The 15,125-nt window shown below is 37.9% G+C and overlaps 1 protein-coding gene across 1 annotated transcript in view; it reads right to left on the bottom strand.

Annotated features, from left to right (window-relative positions):
- Nucleotides 1-1,288: 1,288 nt before the first annotated feature.
- Nucleotides 1,289-15,125, bottom strand: part of GABRB3 (gamma-aminobutyric acid type A receptor subunit beta3) — a 73,004-nt gene continuing 59,167 nt past the window's right edge. Inside the window, exons 5-6 of the mRNA XM_039224345.1 lie at nucleotides 10,404-10,648; nucleotides 1,289-1,747 (exon numbers count right to left, since the gene is read on the bottom strand). Of these exons, the coding sequence (XP_039080276.1) occupies nucleotides 1,406-1,747; nucleotides 10,404-10,648 (587 nt within the window). The 3' untranslated portion in view covers nucleotides 1,289-1,405. The remainder of the gene's footprint in view (nucleotides 1,748-10,403; nucleotides 10,649-15,125) is intronic.

Below are 15,125 nucleotides of genomic sequence, written 5' to 3'. Positions count from 1 at the left end.
TTAAAAAGTCCAAATACTGATGAGGCTGTGGATCAGAAGGAACCAAAAGTGACTGTGTTTGTTGTCGGGTTGCTCTCCTTTGCCTCAAGAGAACGGTCATGGATTACTGGGTGATGCGTGGTGTGTACTGGTCATGTTCCTGCAGCATCCTAGTTAGACTAGGAGTAGTTGGATGTGCTTATGAAATATGTCAGATACAGAAATGAAGGCATGAAGATGTCTCTTGGTTTCTGAAATTAAACAGAAGTGTTTTAAGCATCAATCTTAATTCTAGATAACAGAATGTAATTACATCATGTAAAGGAAAATTATGACATCGCATGCTGCCATGATAGCAAGCATTAAGAAACAAAATCTTGGTAAATATACATATATATGCATATTATGCAAATATATTTTATATTAACATACAATGTTATAAGAGTGATTGATAACATAAAGACAAGGGGGAAAATCATCCTAGATGGTTTTACCTTAGAGTAACAAATAACCTGAGACGTCTATGCTTTCTGCTAGATATCAGGCCTAGAAATCCATACAAGATGTAGAGCACATTTTCAGTGATTGAAATGTCAACTAAACTTGCCAAAACATGCCACTGTATTCCCATATGACAATAAGCTGAATCCACTCCAAGTGAACAAAAAAAAAATATACTGTACATTAAGAGTACTTACAATGAGATGCCATCCATACCTGATGGGTTTTCTAAGGATGAATGTTTCAGACATCAACGTGGGATCTATCTATGTTTAAAACAACAGGTGAGCACACATCAGTAGCTCACCTCATCCACTAAACCATTACAGAAAAAGTGTGCCTGATGAAAGCAAATCCCATCACCAAAAGAGCTGAAAAGTCTTCTAGTAAACAGAAAGGATGTGAAGTGTGTGACTCATTTTAAACTGGAAATACCACTGAATAAATGCTTGAAGATTAACTAAGAGTTTCTTTCTGATTTTCAAACTAAAACATCTAACTTATGATAATAAAAGACACATTTTAGGATGATATTGTGTTTCACGCCCTCATTCTCAAGGCATAATATTTAGACGATGCTTGTCCCTTTCAATTAAAAAAGAAAAAAAAAACAACTATGACTTTCTTTAATATGCATCCTGTGTTAAATTGTCCATAGCTGCAAAATGTATATATGTATGTGTATTTGTTTTACATACACATGGGTACTTATACCTGTGTGTATAAACATATACACATACATCCTCATATACACGTGTATTTTATATATATGCTGAGAAAGTTCACATATATATACAATTGCGTATGTATATATGTGTGTCTGCTTGTGTGTGTCTGTGTGTGTGTACAGGTATAAAAACTTGACAGGCAGAGTAATACTTCACTCAGTGTTAAATGAAGTCTTTGAAAAATCAAGTACAGTCACTCAGTTAACATAGTACAGCCAGTAAACTAAGTTGAAAAGAGAAAAAGTGAATGGAAACACGATCCTGGACCATCTGTCTATGGCATTCACATCGGTTAGATCAGGGATTTTAATTTTGAGCTGTGAAGACCTCCTCCGTAGATGGGTCTTCTTGTGCGGGATGCTTCTGTCCCCCATGTGTCGCCCATGCCCTTCCCTAGGCATGCTCTGTTTCCTGTACTGGATTCCTGAGTTGTCAAAGGGTCTTGCTGAATTCCTGGTATCACCAACACTGCCTGTGACCTCATTCATTTCATTGTGAACCTCCAGTGATGTTAATAGAATATTTCCATGAGCATCCACCTAATTGAAGAAAATGCACATTGTTAGACAGCTAGCATGCCAGTGAATCTAATTTTCATATACAAACAGTGCAGATTATATCATGCAATCACATCACACACATTATGAGAAGTTGCACATTTGTCAAACCCAGGACTGTTTTCATAGAAAATGTCATTTTGGAGGCTTACATACAGTTTAGAGATTTTATTTTCTCAAATTTAAAAAAAAAATTCTCACTCTATGTGAAAAGGTTAAATAATGGGGGCTTTTTCAAATTGAAATTTAAAATTATGGATACAGGTCCTTACTGAAGACAAAATACAAATCCCTTTCAATATGTTATCTCAGTTGTCTTAACTATTTTTCACAAGTGGATGCTGGATGGAAACTATACTCTCCCATTCTTCTTTAGAAATTACCCTGTCCCCTTTTCTGATGGTACAAAAATATTCACATTACTGTGGAGAAACAAATAGTGCTGTGATGAATGGACAGTCCTGATGACTTTGATGGGATAGATACAGACTGCTACCCAAGTATGATCCTTGCCCAATCCTGGTCCTGGCAGGAGGTCTCTTTTTTAAGGACTATATTTAAGATAGATGAAAGTCCCCTCCCACATTGGAGCCAAACTTTAATATAACATTTTATTCTGTGCTAAATACAGCTACAGACCTTTCATGATGTCAATGGTCTATTTGTTTCTATTAAACTTTCATAGAACATGCCTAAGGCTAGGGGTCCCCAGTGGAGTCCATTCTTTCTAAGTGTGACAATAGTCCCCTCTCTGAGTAGTGCCAGACCCTCTCAGGACCATGTGACCTATTCCACAGTCCCCTGGGTCTCACTGTTCTCCAGCATGCTATAGGTTTCCCCACCTATCTTCATTCCTTTGCCTGGAAGGCCATGTTCCTTGTTCTATATTTTACTGTGGAAAGTCTACCCTTTCTTCTAGAGCTAGGTAAGCTCTATAGCTTCTTCCATGAGGTTTTAACAAAATTAGTTATTTTGTGGATGAATAATTTACTGACATATTAATTTGCATGCTCCCTTCTTCTGTATACTCCTTAATTTCATTAAAGACATTATGCTAGATGTGAAGGAGGTGAGGTGGGGAGTGAAGACTCCCAACTAAGAAGAGTCAGGTGACTGTGCAGACCTCTTAGCAGTGCTGAGACCATAGGTAGGGGGACCCCCAGACGCCAAGGTAACCCAGACACAGGAAGGGCTGCAAACATCCAAGGGCCACTCAGGCTCTGGCACAAAGGTGCTAAAATAGACTCTATGATATCTACCCTATGGTTTGGAAGTACAATTCAATTATGGTTAGGGAAGAAGAGGTGTGGTCATCAGGATATCACCCCCTTATTCTCCAGACCTGTGAGCATGTTACTTTACATGTAGAAAGGATATTGCAAACATTATTTAAGGCTATGAACTTTACAATACGAAGATTAGCCTGGATTATTTAGGTGGGCCCAATCTAATCACATGAGCCCTTAAAAGTAGAGGATTTTCTCCCGTTGGAAGCAAGAGGGAAAGAGATATGCAGCAGAAGGTGAGAGCAGAGGGATCTACAGTGGGAGAAGAGTTGGATTTGCTATTGATAGAGGGCACTTCAGGGAAAGCAAAGACTGGCCCCAGCTGATAGCCAGGAGACAACAGAGGCCTCAGTTCTGCTACCACAAGAAACTATGATCAACAACGTTCATGAGTCTGAGGATAGATCTATTCCCAGAATCTCCAGAAGGGAATATAGCCCCACAGACATCCTGATTTCAACATCATGAGACTCTCAGCAGAGAACCTGGCTGAAGCCCCACTGAACCTGGACTTCTGACCAACAGAACTAGGTGCTGTTTTAAGTGACATGTTTTTGGTAATTTTTTGTGGTAGCAATCAAAGCTACTACAGAAGGGAGAAGGGAAGATTTCAGAGGAGAAATGCATTTGAGTTGGGCCTCAAATAATGAGTAGATATTTTCCAGGCAAAAGGCATAAAAAAACCATCACAAGCAAAGGCTTGAGGCATGACTAAAGTGTTTTGAGAAAAGCAAACTAGTTAAATTTGACTCCCATCTTGGTATGAATGGGTCCTGGCACATGATAAGCTCTTGGTTGATTGGATGATGGTCATTCTCATTACTGTCATATAAGGAAACATACCCATTGATCAACAAGAATACACACTAGAGTCAAGCCATTAAGGGTTTCTACATGTTGCATTAAAGAATTTCAACTTTATCTTCCAGGTAATAAAAAGTGATTTCTAGGTGGAAAAGTGACATATTTCTGAACTGCAATTAGCTTCAGGGTAAAGAGTAAAAGACACATTTGAGAAGAGAAAGTAAGGAGATGGACCACTGTTGGAGTGCACCACACTCTTTTGTTTCCTTTAGGGCAGCCTGAAGGAGAAATGCCAAGAGACTGTGAGTAACGCTGTCCTCATGCCATTGCAACAAACCTGAGCACTCCTCTCAATATGTGCTGGGTCCACACAGCAGTGGCGCTCTGCCATTGCCACTCATTTCTTTATTTACACAGTTAAGAAGGAAGAAAAAGAGTGGAGAGAGAGTTGCCTGCCACCCTGTTCCCACCTGGCCTCTTGGCCCTTCTTGAAGTCCCTACAGAAATGCTCATACTGCCCATACAGGGTGTAGGGGGCAGCAGCAATGGGCATGTATTAGTCTGGGCTGTGCTCAGTTTTCCTCAATGATGCTGCCTCTGAACTGTAGGGTGAGCAATGTCACAGTCAGGAGGGACCATGAAGACCTATGGTTTCCTTAGAATGTAAGACAGCTAGCTTGGGGGTGCTTGGAGATGCAAACGGGCCAAGAAAACAACACAGGTACTGAGGAGAAAGTCTTTTGAGGAGATCTGTTCTTGGAGAGAGGGACAGAACACTGACAGAACATTATAGTTCTGTTTTTTTTTTTTTTTTTTAATCCAGTAGAGGGAAATTTTTGAATAAGGTTTGTATCTCAAAAGTACTAGGAATGTTAGACCTTTGGAGGAGTTTGGAACATGTGTTTCTGTTCTTGTTGTAATCTTGCCCTGGAATGGTTAGCAGTAAAACCCTTACACAAAAAAAGTCTGTTTGCTTGTCTTTAGGATCAGTGAAGCCTCCAGTGTTTTGGGAGACAGTCTCTCACTGGAGGACGAGGATGTGGTAGGTGAATCCCAAGAGGCATATTAAGATATGACTGAAATAGGAACGGCAACAAAGGAAAGTCCAGTGGGTAGCAGCATGTCTTCTATGCAAGTAGTCACACTATCTCTAAGAAAGAGGTGATTGGAACCTACATAGGAACCTATGGATAGCTAGATCAAAAATCAGCAGAGAGGAAAGTGCCATGGAGTCAGCTGAGCTAGCCTTTATACAAGAGTTTCAAAGAAAAGGTTTCCTTTTTCTAGAGGAAAGAGACCTTTTAGTAATCTTTATCTTTCTCCAGTACCTTCCATCATGCTTTAGGCTACCCAGGTGAGAACAGGATGGTGAATGAACTGACTGGGGTGTCTTTTTCTAGAGAGGGAGTCAATCAGGGTGATCTTGTTATTTCAGGGCCTTTTACAACTGCACTGGATAGGTGTGATACCCTACCTGACTTTGAATCATGACAGAAAATATATTAAGTTATCATTTAAACAGATTTAACAAACTGAGATTATTTATCAAGTTAGCTCAATTAGAGTTTGTTTAACTACCCAAAATTTTAAATAGATCTTCTTACATAGTAAGCTGATGTATTCAAAACAAAATTTATCTAAAGTTGAGTCACAGAATAACCAAAGGTGGAAGATGCTTCCCTTTTTAAAAATATTCATGTAGAAATTATACTTTTTTATAATAATAAATGATTTAGTATATATTAACTAGAATCTCAGAGGGTTGAAATTATTTTCCTAAAGGTATGAAAAACAGAAAACATTATTTAACTCTAAGAGATATTCTTTCCATTTTACATAATATTTTAAATACAACAAAACCATGAGATAAAAAGCCCAGTGGTCTACTTAGGAAGGTGGATGCCTCACTGGAGAAATGCACATGAAGAGTTCAAACTCTTGGGATTATTCATGTAAAAATCTACCATATATCTTCTCTGTACCATACTCTGTGCTGAGATATCCTAATAGGTGGATAAGAAAATATCCTTACATTTAATGGGTCTAGCAGGTGAAAGTCTCAAATAATCAACAAGCATATTTTAAAAGAGTACTATATAATGAACTTTAAATGCATTTTTAAATAGATGCCAGTCTCTTTTTAGTTATAAAAAATGCCATATGAAAAGCTCCTTTTATCAAAATCTAGGAGATTATAAATAATGACTTTGTAGAATGAAATACCAAATAAAGACAAATCTTTTCTTAAAGATGCTAATTCTAATAAATATTGATGGCTCTAATGACTCAGCTTTACCTGGTTTTAAAAAGCTGCATTTATGAACCTTCTCCTCTCCTCACATTAGAAAAGTGAAAAAGCACATTAAACCAAATTGATGACAAATACCACCCATTCATGGACACGCATTCCATGAGCATTCACTATGTCTGAGCCATGGTGTGCATATTTTGGTAGATGCAAAGAATCAAATGCTGTTTAGCAGAGAAGGCATTGTGGCCACATGAAATGGGACATTCCATTTCACAAGGACAGAGCATGTGCTGTGGAAATTGGGAGAACAGGGACAAGACCAACTTCTTGAAGAGGGGAGTGATGGAGACAGGATGAAAACAAGTAGTAGAAAAAAGAATCAGGTACAATGTCATGGAGAAGAGCATTTAGCTTTGGTCGTGAAAGAGGGGAAGATGTGGATGAAGAAGAAAGGGATTCTGGAAAGAGAGAATCCAAGGCAAATAGATAGTAATGTACACAGTGATTTGGGGAGGCACCAGAGAGAGTGGAGAAAACATGAGAAGTAAGTTCAACTGAATGTTGAGTTGATTTTTCAAGATTTAATGACAAATTTATATGAATTGATATCCTGTCTTTTCAAGTCCCTTGTGACCAGTCCTGTGCATTTGTGAAAGGACTTCATGAGGTCAGAGATCTAAGCTTGTGCCCTTGACTCTAGTGAAGAAAACCTACTTTGAAGGAAGCCAAACCCAGTGTCATCAATAATTTACAAAATTAGAGTGCTCTTGAGTGCTTTGAACAATTATGGCTGCCTTGCAACTGTTTCAGGGCACAGCTCATATGAGGTATGTCTCAAGAATCGATACTATTTTTTTATTATTTCTCTTTCAGAGTGAGTGAACACTTGTCATAGAAACAATAATGTTGAAAGTAACTTGGACATACATCGAATAATAAGAGGTTAGTGTAAATTAATTTGGATGCTTTTCACTTATAGTTTTATATTTACATAGTTTTCATTTATAAGTGAGCCAATGTGTAGAACATTTCCAATAAAATTATTAGAAGACTTTTTTTTCTGAAAGAATTAAAGGGTTATTAAAATGTGTTAAATCTTAGAAACCAAACATTTAAAACAAAAAGGCCCCAAAAAGATGCTAATGTTTTCTTATCATCTAAAATTTAAGTCTAAAAACAGGTGGAAGTGGTTGTGTGTGAAACACAAGACTGAAATGTCCTGTCTTGAGTGACAGATGAATCACTTGAATTTTTTAAAGCATTTCATGACTTCTCCATATTTTGAAGAGTTTGGTATATACTATAATTAGGATCATTAATCTCAATGTAGTTTTTCTTCCTGCTCTATAACCTTGACAGGCAGAAATATTCAAAGGTGAAAAACATCTCATGCAGAATATATCACAGAGGAATTTTCATTTTTTTCTAGAATCTGTCACCAGATTGGGATATTATTGATATTCATTCTCTAATTACCTTCATGCTTTTATATAAGCAAAATACTGCAATTTTAGAAAAATTAAAAAATGTATTTGTCATGTGAGGAAAGAACTCTTACTCTGTAGTAAGAGAAATTATGCCAAGTCTACAGCTCTGATTACTTGGCAGGAATTATGACTTTCTGCCACGTCATGAAATTCAAATACCAATTGGTCAACTTGTAAAATATCCAAGGCCAGTAACCATAATACATGCATCACAACCAAAGACTAACTCTTAAGTATAGAAACAATTCAGGAAAGGAAAGAGGTTAAGCACAAATAAATTAAGATCACAATTTACATTGCACCATTGATCTGAGGAGAAACTTAGTGAATACATGAACATTTTGAGCATTCATGAATCAACCACTAAGTTAAAATAGTGTACAACCACAGAATATAAGGAAAATCTACTCATGGTTTATATTAAGGTCAAAACACCATTTTCCCAAAGATCGTCATTGGTGACACAGATCCCTCCTTGGTGGCCTGTAGAAGACAGGTGGCACTTTCCTCTCATCCCTTATAAGACAGAAAGACAATGGCAATGCAAGTTCCTGTGGTCAGCCCAGTGTCCTCTTTCAGTCCAAGGAAAGGTACAGCCTTCTGAGCCTTAGGACTCCCATTTTTAATACAGAGGGGGATGGGCATGGAGGAGGACACTTGTGGGGATGAGCACTGAGTGTTATGTGGAAACTAATTTGACAATAAACTATTTGTAAAAAAAAAAAAAAGAAAAAAAAGAAACAGTCCTGAAAAATATTACTGAAAGTGAATAAGTGAATAATTATAATTACAAAGAACTCTTGAAAGTGTTGGCCAGTGTGTAGTTGTATTTCTGTTTTGCACAAAGTTTGTGATTCTTTTTTTACTTTCCCTTAACTCATCCACATCACATGATATAGCTTTTTGGGAGATTCATTCCATCTAAAAGTTATCACTAAATTCTTCTATGTGGTCAGCAATAATTTTTAATGTCTATCTTTAGAACATGAAATATGCATTTAAAGCTAGTACCTGTGCATTTGTATGTCAACTTCAAACCTTAACAGCTGATCTACAATTGTGGATTTTTAAAAATATGAACATGTAAAGACTTTTAAAAAGCTGCTAGGAAAACAAAGAAATTTTTAGAAAACAGTAACAAGTGGCCTTATGAATAAAATAAAATTTTCCTCTGCAACTGATTTATAATATAATACACAATATATAACATATATTTTTTTACATTCTGCTACTTCTCTCTGTGGATGTTAGAGGTGTTTTTTGTTTTAAATTTTAAGCTTCACACTCAAAAAGGTATTTCTGTAGCACAACAGTTTGACAGGTTGGTTTGTTCTTAACTATCTCGTGTAGAAGAAAGGAAACAAATTTATAATCTGTTTAAATTATGAGGGAATTTGGAAAACAGCATGGTGTGTGTATGCGTGTCTGTATATCTGTGTGATGGAAACAATAATGATGTGATGAATTCCAGTTTCCTTGGAAACAGCATGACCAAAGCATATTGTGTATTCATAGTAGGATGCAGACTTATTTAGAAACATAACAGGGTGTTACTAAGTATATTTTCCAGTAAGAAGTTCAGGATAATTTTGCTTGTGGAAGCCTGATTTTTTTTTTTCACAGATCCTGGGTTTCTCTGACCAACTCTATTTATGTTTTTGCTGAAATGATGGGAGTCATTTACATTCATTTAACTGCATCTATTCATTCATGAATGTTTGTGAACCTATTCTGGGCCACCAGTGGGCTATGGACACAGCAAATACTCCAAGGAGCTGCTGTGTTCCTCTGAGGAACAGACCCATAATGCTCTAAGAGCCTGGGAAAAAGCAAGGAAATACCACTGGCTTGAGAAATAACCAAGTTTAGCAAGAAGAATTAGATAATAAAGAAATGCAGAGAAGCCCAGCATGTAAACAAGGAGAAATATATTTTTGAGAACTTGATGGAATGCAAGAGGTAGAAAGATAAAGACAAAAAATATATAGAAATGATAATGCACTTTCTTCAAAGTGCTATTTATAATTTCAATGACATATTGTTTTTATTAAAAAATAAACTGAAATGACATGTAATTGCAAAGTTACTTTGTAACTGGAAGAATGTAAAGACATTAAGCTGAGTTGGATGAGGTGGACCTAATTTATGGTCTCTCTTGGAGTGTACTGCCCAAGGGCTTCCTAAAGTAATGTGCCCTCCTTACACTTTACCCAGATAGCTACTGCTATCTTGGTTTGCCAGGCTCTGGCTTTTGTGAACACACTGACAGGGGAAGACCAGTGAAGATCGATGAGAGTCCTTGGAAGAGCATGGCTCCTGCCTAACGCTAAGGACCTTGAGCTAAGATCTATGCCAGACAGAGATGAGCGAGTGGTCTGCCCACACTATAAAAGTACAGTGACATGATGGATAATCAAATCTGTAATTTTATCACTAAAGGAATATTGCAACATTTAGGAAAAATGCTACTGCTTGTCAGGTTCAGGCTAATACCCCACATGGTATTCACATGTTCTGTTCTTTTCATATGCAGTGAGAAGCTTATGGCTTCTCTAGCTTCTTTACTAATTTTGGTTTTATTTAAAACTCAGTGACTTGCAGGAGGCAACGTTTCAGGTTATAAATAACAACCCACACAATACTTACTTCATGGTCATGTAAGTAACTGTAGTGACTGATGACTGATGACAGGTTATAAATAACCCACACAATTACTACTTAAGGGTCATGTAAGTGACTGTAGTGGTAGGGAGCAAGGTGGGTCTGTGTAAGGCATGATGGGTGAGTGGTCAAGCTGGTGGAGGGCCTACCCGGTTGCTTTCACTCTTGGAACGGTCATTCTTCGCCTTGGCTGTCTTTTCTGCAAGTTTCTTCTGCCTTTGAGGGCCTCTTCCAAAGAAAATGTAGTTGACAAAGGCATACTCCAGAAGGGCCAGAAACACAAAGACAAAGCAGCCCATGAGGTACATGTCAATGGCTTTGACGTATGGGATTTTGGGCAATGTCTCCCGAAGATGTGTGTTGATGGTTGTCATTGTCAGCACAGTTGTGATCCCTACAAAAGAAACAGAAGGTGAGAGGTTGTAACTTTGCCGCTCCATTCCTGACTTTTCACTTTTGTATTTTTTCAAACAGTATGAAATAGTTGTAGATATTAGATTGAATACTATTGGATGATCAGAAAGCAAACGAGCATGAAACGTGTCATATGGGCAGCAGATCAGGTCAGGAAGCAGACACCTCTACTCCCTCGTGGGGCACCACCCCATGGTTCTTGGCCCATAGAGAGAAGGAATTCAGTATACAGATAAATGTGCAGTCAGCAAAAGGAGAATGTGCTTTTTAGGAAAGTTGGAAGAAAAGAAAATAAAACCAGAAGTTAACATAAAATGCTCAGTGTCTGGGTAAGAAACTTCCAAGAAGAATGAATGATGACAAATCAAGGATGAGAGTCATTTATGGCCATTAGTGATGGCTCAGGGAGCCTACCTGTCAGAAGAAAATAATTCTTAATACAATGCACTATAAAGAAAAAAGGGAATGGGGCAATGATTTTTAAAACTGTTAATGGACGTGATCCAGTCCTGACCTTAAAAAGAAAGGAGTATTTCAGGGAAGCTACTGAGGGCAGATTATCTAAGTCATTTCCTCCTCAACTAAGAGTCTATATATAAGCTTCTCAGAACATGCTTGGTGAAGTCAAGAGCTAATGATTTTACTCAAACTATGGAATCTTGCCATACTCTGGTCCAAGACCAGATCCCCCCTCCCCCATTTTTATGTCATTATGTTGAATTCTCTACATAGCAGTGTGTGAATGATCTCATTGTTTCCCTAACAGAGTTAAGTCTAGTCTCCAAAAACATATAAGGACCATATTTTGCAATTCTCCCATAGCAATAGACATTTTTCCCCTCTACAAAAAGTTCATATTGGATAGTTTGAAGCCATAGAGAGGAGAGGATGAGTCAGTTAGTGACATAACCAGAGTTTGTTGAACAGAGTGAAGCCATACTTGCAGGAAAGATATGGATTGCTCGCTTCTTAGTAGGACAGTAACTACTACAGCTGACTTGCTCTCTCTTAAAATATTAAGAAGCCTCAAGGAAGCAAGATAGCTCCAGAGGGTGCTCTTTTCTATCTATTTAATTGGTGCCACTGAATGTGATTATCCTTGTGTCTTCTAGTATCCAATGGAAACACTTCTTCATTGCTATGTCATGCTTTCCCTCAAAAAGGAGGCTTTTGAAGTAGAGCTTTAGTCACAGTCCTTCAGCCACAGTAGCCTGAAAAACGATGTCACTGAGGCCAGGGGACAGTGTAGGCCAGAGAAGTCAGTGTTCCCAAGATACACAGCAGAGCCCAGACCACCTCTACATATGATTCTGCCCAAAGGCATCTAAGCCTGCAGATCCTCACCCAACTTGCCAGTGGAGGATTTGTATTTATTAAGCATCTTAGTTTGATACCCTCTAGATTTCCATCCTATCATTGTAGGTAGGCATCCTCATCCTGTGCGTCCCACAGAGATCCCCCTGACCAAATATCTCCACTTGCTCACGACCATCTGGAAGGCAGGGAATAAAGCCTGGTCTTCTGTCACTAGCATGTGCTTTCCTTCCACCCGTCTCTAAACTGCTATTAAAAGTAGAGGAGGGAATTAAGGCATTGAGAAACTATTTTTATGTATAACTGCAAACCATGATAACTTATGTAATACATGGAAATTGAATATGTCGGAATATTTTAAGATTACCTTTTAAAGTACCATTCATGTGTACCTAGGGACTTTTAAAATTTGAAAATGGAATCATTACAGTTTACAAATAAATGTGAAAATACCATGCAAACTCTCTGAAATTAGGTGTTCTCACCATCATTAAAAAATTTTGTAATGTTGCTGCCACAACTTTTTTCCTTTTCAAATATATTTGGAAAATTTGAATGCTTTGGTTTAGTCATTGCTTTGACTCTCCAGTTAACTATTTTGAATGGACATGTATGACCCCGGCTTCAGTGGATGTCTTGGGAAATGGACTGAAAGAACACAGAAAGAGCCAGAACATGTCACAGGCACTCAGCCTGATAAAAGCAGCCCTTGAGAAAATGGAAGACAACCCTGGCTCAGCCGATTAGCTCAGGTTCAAGGAGTCCCTTAACAGTATGGTTTGGAGGTCAGTGCTCTGTGTGGGCTCTGATTAGCTCTTAGCTTAAAAGGCCAATGCGTTTACTAATTCTTTGTATCATTTTACTTCCTATCTATATATTGTGGATGATAGTGGACTGTAGGGATTCACAGACTGGGATGATACAGCCACATGGCCCCATAAGCCTACTCTGTCACTTCCCAGCAACGTGACCTGAGCCTTGATGGATCCGCACCATTGTTTAGAACTGTTGTGAGATCTAAATGCAATGACTGAAAACCATTGGTGATGTTAATAAACGGTAACTGGCATTGTTAATACTAACAAGAACAAATAGTAATATTTATTATTACCATTACAGGAAAAAAAATTATTCAGTAGTTTCTGGTTTTCTGGCAAGAAACACAAGGCCACAGCCTTTGTTTGAACTTCTGTCCTTAAGGAGACCCATACAACTGCAGTACAGGGGATGACTAAATGTTCTTTCCATGTTCTTTTACATTTATCAAACTATTCAGTCTTTACACTAATTGTTAGCTTCAAATTATTTCTTATTTGGATTATGCTAATAAAATATTATACTTGAAAAACTGCATTTATAAAGACGACTATGAAATAAAAACATAATTTGCATCATTTAATCAAAAGATACTTTATTTTTCTTCTTTGTGATAAAAATAATGTGGCCTAAATTAGTTTAGTATAAAGTTTTACTTTTAAAAGGACCAGTACTATGATTCACTGATAAGTGGACTTCAGGGTTTTTGAGGAAGACCATTTGATTACAACTCCCAAATTTGCAGTCTGATGGCTTGTAACGCTAACAGTTCAACAGATCTGACAGTCAGCACCTGGTTAGCAGAAACATAGAATCTTGAAGCATACAGAGCAGCAGTGCAACAGTTTTCTGAAAGAACAGCTTTTCCCTTCTCAATAGAGAAACAACCCCAGACAACTGTAGGTCCATGAGTCCTGAGCCAGAGAAGGTGCTCCATGGATATCTTTGCTGAACACCCCTTTACACAGACCTGTACCTCTAATACCTCACTTAGAAATGAAATACATTCATCATGGTGCAGCCATTCAGGCTGCAAGCAACACCACTCAAGGCATTTCAAATGGTGTGGTACAGGTGGAACCAGGCAGGAAGAGGATTTCTCCAATTAAATTCCCCAAACCATGGCCATATCTTCTTAAAGAAGCACAGAGCACTTTAGTATTTTAATGATTTTGAGGGATCCCTCAATAATAATTAATAATTCTTGATTAGCCTTGTTTTTCTTTTTAAACTTTGTTTTTTACAAGGTTTACAAAATATTTACAAAATAACGCTCATGTGTATTGTCTAGTGACACTGTAGGAATCATCTGTAGCACTTAAGAGAGAAAACTCTGGAGTCAGACTAACTGGATTAAAATCTTTGTTCTGATACTTAATATTATATGGCTTTGTACAAGTTGTATAGCTTCTCTATACCTAATTTTCCTGCTCTGTAAAATGGGAACAATAACATTGCTTATTGTGCTATGGATGTTCTGCAGAACAGATAAGATAATCCCATTAGTGTCCTTGCAAAGAACCTGGCACCTGAGTACTTGGTTAACTTTGGTCTTGATTTTTGTGTTATTATTCAGTGTTCATGACCTTATGATATACTTTTTAAGTTATTGAAGGTCACCAGGTGACACATCTCAATCCTTGCAGACTCAGGCTCAGAGACCCTGTTCCATGTAGGCAGAAGGTGGAAGAGAGGGAGTGAACATACTGGTATCCTACTTTGAGATCTGGACCTGTTGGGCTTATACCTGCTCAGATGGTGTGGCCTTAAGGTCACAGTTGTCTTCTAGGCCTTCTGGCCTGAGGTTCACCCTGACACTGGCAAATGCCCATTCACTTCCGTCTCTATGCTCACATCTGCCTTCTAGACTTGTGACATCAGTCAGAACCTGGCATTCCTCTAGTGGTGAAGCCTTAACAACTCTGGGCAGACCATTCATTTGTCTTAGCAAAGCCACAACAGCAGTTGGTTGGGCATCTGACTTCAGCTCAGGTCATGATCTCACGGTTTGTGGGTTCAAGACCTGCATTGGGTCTGTGCTGACAACTCAGAGCCTGCTTCTGATCCCGTGTTTCCCTCTTTCTCTCTGCCCCTCTCCCACTCATGCTGTTTCTGTCTCAATAATAAATAAACATTAAAAATTTTTTTAAAAAGCCACAACATGATGGTTTAGGTTTATAATCATAATGCTGTGTTGTTAGAAAAGGTGGAATCTAGTTTCACATACTGTAATAAGATTGGGTTGACTACAACTCACTTCAGAGAGATTATCTGTTTAATATTGTGGAATATTTACAAAAATTAAATTGTAAAGTGTTTTTACAATT

Source organism: Hyaena hyaena, unplaced genomic scaffold, assembly GCF_003009895.1.
Source record: "Hyaena hyaena isolate Hyena2069 unplaced genomic scaffold, ASM300989v1 scaffold_1623, whole genome shotgun sequence".
Lineage (NCBI taxonomy): Eukaryota > Metazoa > Chordata > Mammalia > Carnivora > Hyaenidae > Hyaena > Hyaena hyaena.
The sequence above is the reverse complement of the archived record's forward strand: the minus strand, read 5'-3'. Positions and strand labels throughout refer to the sequence as shown.